At 49.7% G+C, this 6073-nt stretch overlaps 1 protein-coding gene across 1 annotated transcript; it reads right to left on the bottom strand.

Annotated features, from left to right (window-relative positions):
• Window positions 1–5124: 5124 nt before the first annotated feature.
• LOC121751348 (60S ribosomal protein L27a-3-like) lies at window positions 5125–5565 on the bottom strand. The gene has a single exon (XM_042146071.1). It carries the CDS (start codon window positions 5563–5565, stop codon window positions 5125–5127), a length of 441 nt encoding a protein of 146 aa, XP_042002005.1.
• Between the last annotated feature and the right edge of the window lie 508 nt (window positions 5566–6073).

Below are 6073 nucleotides of genomic sequence, written 5' to 3' on the forward strand. Positions count from 1 at the left end.
CCCTTATCAAAAGCACCCTTGAAGCAGTCCCGCTCCATATCTTCCAAGCCATTGAGCCAACTTCCGGGGCGCTTAAACAACTGGACTAACAGATGGCTCGTTTCTTTTGGGGGTCGACAACTGAGAAGAAAAAGACACACTGGATTGGCTGGGATCAGATTTGTCTCCCAACCTCTGAAGGGGGGCTCGGCATTTGAAAATCCAAGGAAGTTCTCCGTGCCTTCAACATCAAACTATGGTGGAGATTCAGGGAGCAAAGCTCGCTCTGGGCAAGGTATATGAAGATGAAGTATTGCAAGAGAACCTCCCCCCATGCGGCCAACCCGTCTGGGCAACACAGTGCGACATGGAAGAGGCTGTTGCGGGCGAGGAGCCATGCAAACCCTTACATCAGATGGGTGATTGGAAAAGGAGATATCTATTTTTGGGATGACTTATGGGCGGGAGATGTCACTCTAAGGGAAATCAGCCTCGACGATAGAGGCGCCAACACCACTTTGGTCGCGGACTTCATTATGGAAGACACTTGGAATGAGGCTAAACTTCAGCAGCTACATGAACAAGCCGGTCTTCCACAATCAGTAATCCACCGAATCCTTGACACTCCGATCGTTACTGGGGAGCCGGACGTCCCGAGGTGAACTCTCTCCGGACGCGGGGACTTCTCAATAGTAACATGGGATACCATACGTACACTTGGGCCAAGGATACAGGGTCTTGAAGATATTTGGAGAGCTGGCCTATCTAATTCTATGGCAATCTTTAACTGGCGTCTTCTGTCGAATCGCATCCTGGTCGATACAAAACTTCAGTGGAGAAAGATCGAGCTGGCCTCAAAATGCCAATGCTGCCCTGGGAGCCCTAATATCGAATCCCTCCAACATTTATTCATCCAGGGCCGAGGAGCATGTAGCGTGTGGACAGAATTTGACAAGTGGTTTGGGGGCTCGGCCCCTTCCCTCCGAATCAATGACACGATCCCAGAGAGATTAGAAGTGTGGGCGATAAGGACCCAACTAGAAGGTAGGAGGCACCTCTGCCGAGTGATACCTTACCTTATTTTGTGGTTCATTTGGGCTGAGCGAAATCGGAGCCGGCATGAGAAAATCCAATTTAAGTCGTACAATGTGGTGTGGCAAGTTCAAATGTTTATCCATAATAACATGGCCAATGGGAGCATCAAGCTGAAGCATTGGCTCGGGGTGAGATTGTCAATGAATATACCGAATCAGGCCGGCATTAGGAACCCGAGACCACTTGTCATGCCGGTTAAGTAGCATCCTCCGGAAGAGACGTGGATAAAAGTTAACACAGATGGAGCATACATGGTAACACAGGATAGAGCGGGAGGGGGGGCCATTGTGCGGGACCATTCTGGGAAAATGCTTGTAGCCTTCTCAACCCCTTTAGAGGCTCATTGGGCTTTGGAGGCCTAGCTCATGGCCCTCCACCATGGACTGGAGATGGCTAAGGAATTCAACCAACCCATTTGGATTGAGTCCGACGCGGAACAAGCTATCGCCCTCTTCAATGGTACCGCATGGGGCCCGGCTCAGGTTCGGCGAACCATGGCATGCCTTTTCATGTTCAAGAGGCATCACACCGTCCGTGCCACTTTCATTCACCGGGAGGGAAACAAAGCGGCAGATTTGCTTGCTAAGATGGGCCTTGAACAAGAATCCTGGACCCGTATCACCATTCACAACGCTAATAGTGCGATTGGATGAAATGGGAGTCCCCAATATTCGGGTTAGAGATAACAATCATGAGTAGGTTTGGTACCGGGATAGGGTTGTGGCGTCGTTTCCCCGAGAGTTAATTGTTCCCCTTTGTAGTGTTTTCTGTTCTTCTGGCCTAAATGTAATTCTGACGGGAGTAGGGTGAGGTCCGGAACCTTTGCTACCGGACCGTGCAATACTCCCTTGTTGTTTCCCTTTCGGCACATCACTCTCGGGTGTGGCCGCGTATTGTATTTTGAACGTTTTGGAATATAGGGATGAGGGACCTGCGAACCCTCCACCGAGATGGTGTTTAATTAAAAAAAAAACAAGCAAACCTTTTCAATCCAAATGACATACAAACTTTCATTATACAATCTCTATTAGGTAATAATAAGATCATTTTGGTCGATATAACATCATAGTAATTGTCATATCTTAAAAGTTTATTTGAAGCATAACTCTTATTTATGCAATTACTTGGCCAACAAGCAAATCTTTGAATCGAAACGGTCTGTCAGTTTGTCAAGATAGCATATCGATTTACACTTAAAAAAAACGCTCTCCCTTCTCTCTAACTTCTCTCTCTAGATTCTCCAACGCCGACGGTAACCTTGGAGGCTTCCCCACCGACGGGTCAGTCGAGGGAACATGCGCGGTCTCTCGGCCAAGGCTTATTTTGCTTGGTCGGTGGTGATATGCGCTCGCACCCGCCTACATGGTGAAGGCCGGTGGTGAGTTGCTGGGGGAGGGGGCCACGGCCGCTAGCCATGAGTTACAATCCCTCTCTATGCCGGAATGAACCTTCTCAACGATGGATCGGCCAAAAATGAAGAGGATAAGAACCCCATACCCGGTTAAAACAAGGCGAGCCCTCAAGCACGCCGCTTTGAAACGGGTTCGGAGGTGAGTAGGGCTAAGAAGATGATGATGTTTGAAATGGCGGACAACCTTGTCGCCGAACGCCATGGTGAAGGGAGGAGGTCGCCGGAGGTTGAACAAGCTTGTGTTGGGGAGTTGTTGAACGCATTAGCTCAAATAGCTAAGGAGGGGAACTCGATTGTGAGCAGGTGGCCGGAACTTCGCCGGCGCCGCCCAGCCGGAACGATGATGTACCATCCAAGGAGATGGTGCTGGTCAAAAATCAACAAGTGGAAGGTACAAGGGACCATGTGAATCCTTGTCTTGATGTGGGGGTGACATGTGAGAAGTTGGATGCATGTGACTCACCAATGAGGGAAAGGACAAAGCTTACTTTGCATGGGGAAGGAAGTGCTGGCTCTTTTTTTGGTAAGTGGCAATTTGAATTCAAATTCTATTCCATGTGCCACACACCCTCCTCACCTACCAATCGGCCATGGTGAATACAAGGGGGGACCGGCCCTCCCGACGGTTGGCTGCCAGAAAACTCGCCGTAAAACATGGTGCCACCGGCGGGAGCTTGGAAGGTGGCGAAAGTACTCCACCCCCAAAAGGGGTCGGGGAGCGTGGGAGGAGAATCAGCCACGCACAAGCCCTTTAAGGCCGAGCCAATACCTTTGGACGACACCAAGATTAAAGCCGTGGGGAAGTCCGGATGCTTTGAAGGCACACCATCCCTTACCTTCTCCGATTCTGAAACGGACGACCTCTCGGAGAAGCTAGGGCTAACCATCGTTGGAAAGTTCTCACACTCGCTCCCATCTCCCTCCCAAATCCAAAAAAGCCTTGGAGGTTTGGGATTAGTGGGTTCTTTCACTTGGAAATACTTGAATGCGAAGCATATCTTAATTCAATTCCAAGCGATGGCCGACTACGCTAAGGTCTTAAATGGCCCCAATGGGAACCCCAATTGGTATGTTGATATCCACCCGATGAGGGTGTTCAAGTGGGCGCCGGACTTTGATACATTTTTTGAGTCGCTGGTTGTCGTCGTTTGGTGCAACATCATGGGAATCCCGGCGCATCTCTTTGAGGAATCGGCTCTCATGGCAATCGGTAAACTACTAGGTAAGCCACTACAAACCGATCATGCCACAATCCATCAAAGCCGGCTCTCCTTCGCAAGGATTTGCGTAGGGATTGACATCTCTACTCTCCCGACGGAAGAGATCATCCTTAATATCCGCGGCAAAGATTCAAGGTACAGAGTGGCATGGGACCGTATCCCATTGCTTTGTGCTAATTGTAAACATGTTGGGCATGAGAAAGAGGATTGCCATGCAGCGGGAAGAAAGGCTCGGGGCAGAGACAAGGATCGCCGAGCATCATCCAAGGAGAACCACTCGAGCCATGCCGCCAAGATCATCCGCTGTGAGTGGCGCCCAAAGGCCGATGCTTGGGTCGGCACTCCATCATCCATTAGACACTTGGAGAAGGCCAAAGATAGTAACAACCACGCGGAGAACTTTAAGGGTACATCGGGTGCGGGATCGTCAAAGTCAAGAGTGGCTAGTAGGAGTCACCCAAGTGTGGATGAGGATGGCTTTCAATTGGTGTCGAGGAAGAGGAAGGGAAAGGTGCATGAGGGCGATATGCATACCAAGGCTCCACACGTTGAGGATTGGCATTTGAAGGGGAATGTTGCTACGGTGACATTCGGGACTGTTCCATCGGGTGCGAATGACTCGAGATTTAGCTCCATGAGTGTCTCATGTGGACCACCCAATCGGGAGATAGAGGGCCTCATCGAGGACCTTGATCCAGGAGGGCATGTCCCTAGCGGAGGTATCCCGATTGCGAGCCTTAGCTAGGTGATGGACAAGATTTTTGGTGATGCAAAGGCTGCATCAAAATGGTATTTGGATTTTGAGAGTATTTAGATGACCATCCTAGTTGTTAGGGAGGCCCTCGTTGTACTCTAATTGTTATGTCTTGGCGAGTCGTCACTTTTGGGTGACTCGGTGTATGTTTGGCTGTAGCAAATGGTTCCGGGTAATGCACAGGTGTGGGTCCGCCTCAACCCTCCGCCCCTTAGGGTGTTTTGAATTAAAAAAAAAAAGCAAATCTTTGAACCGAAATTACCGATACACATACGTTGTAATGGCATCGAAGACATAATAGTTTTGATCAATAGAGCATCATAATGATTGTTGTCTCGTGGAAGTTTATTTGAAGCATAACTCTTTATATATGTGTTACTTGGCCAACAAACAAACCTTTTCAATCTAAATGACAACAAACTTTCATTGTACAATCTCTATTAGGTTATCAAAAGATCATTTTGGTCGATATAATATCATAGTAATTGTCATAACTTAAAAGTTAATTTGAACCATAACTCTTATTTACGCATTTACTTTTTTTTTTCTCAAGATCTTATAAATGCAATCCAATATTCAAAAGACGAAAGCATCCAATTAGAGTATAAAATGAGCAATTCATTCAAAATCCGAAGCAGAAGCAAAATTAAATAAGAAAACCTAATTCAAGCGGTGAGCACGACGGCGCCGCCAGCTTCCTTGATCTTCTTCTCGGCGTTCTTAGAGACGAGCTTGGCCTTGAGAACGACCGGCTTCCCCTTCGGAAGCAATCCTTTGCAGAGGACCTTGAAGTAGCCGAACTGCGTGACGTCGATGAGAGGCGCGTTGTCCTTGGAGGCCTTGTCCTTGAGCTCCTGCGGCACCAGCGACCAGAGGCGGTCGATGTTGACGGTGGGGCAGTGGAACTTGTTGCGCAGGCGATGGAAGTAACGCATACCGACCTTGCCGAAGTAGCCAGGATGGTACTTGTCGAAGAGGATGCGGTGGTGATGCATTCCTCCGGCGTTTCCACGACCACCGGGATGCTTCCTGTGCTTGCCGATTCTACCGTGCCCAGCGCTCACATGGACGCGCTTCTTGCGGTTCTTCTTGAATCTCGTCGTCATGGCGGCGGATCAGAATTACGCATTTACTTGGCCAACAAGCAACCTTATAAATCGACTCAAGCTCTTACGACAAGGATTTTTAGAGAGAGAAGCTCTCCCTTCTCTCTAGATTCCCTTTCCCAACTGCCACTCCTTTTGCTAGCCCCTCGGACGTCGCTCCACCCACTTCCCGCCTCCCCGACGTCCCGTTCACACCGTGCGAAGCCGTCTCGGACACCCACTCCCTCGTCGCTCCAATCCTTGAATCTCTTCCTCGGCCGGAATCGTGACCCGTCTCCCCCACCCCCCCCCCCCCCTCCCCGGAAATTTTACACACCGGCCTTGCGAGCTTCTCTCTAGGCCGGCAATGCCGGAGCCACCATCACACCCTACTCCTCCCCCGCCGGATCCCGAGGAGGCGAGGACTATCCTGGACCAACAAATGGTCTTCCTCTCGTGTGAGGACACAACCTCGAAGCTACCAACCAACGACATGAAAAAGAAAATCAAGAAGAGTCGGATTGGGGAT

This window comes from Salvia splendens, chromosome 10 (assembly GCF_004379255.2).
Source record: "Salvia splendens isolate huo1 chromosome 10, SspV2, whole genome shotgun sequence".
Classification (NCBI taxonomy): domain Eukaryota; kingdom Viridiplantae; phylum Streptophyta; class Magnoliopsida; order Lamiales; family Lamiaceae; genus Salvia; species Salvia splendens.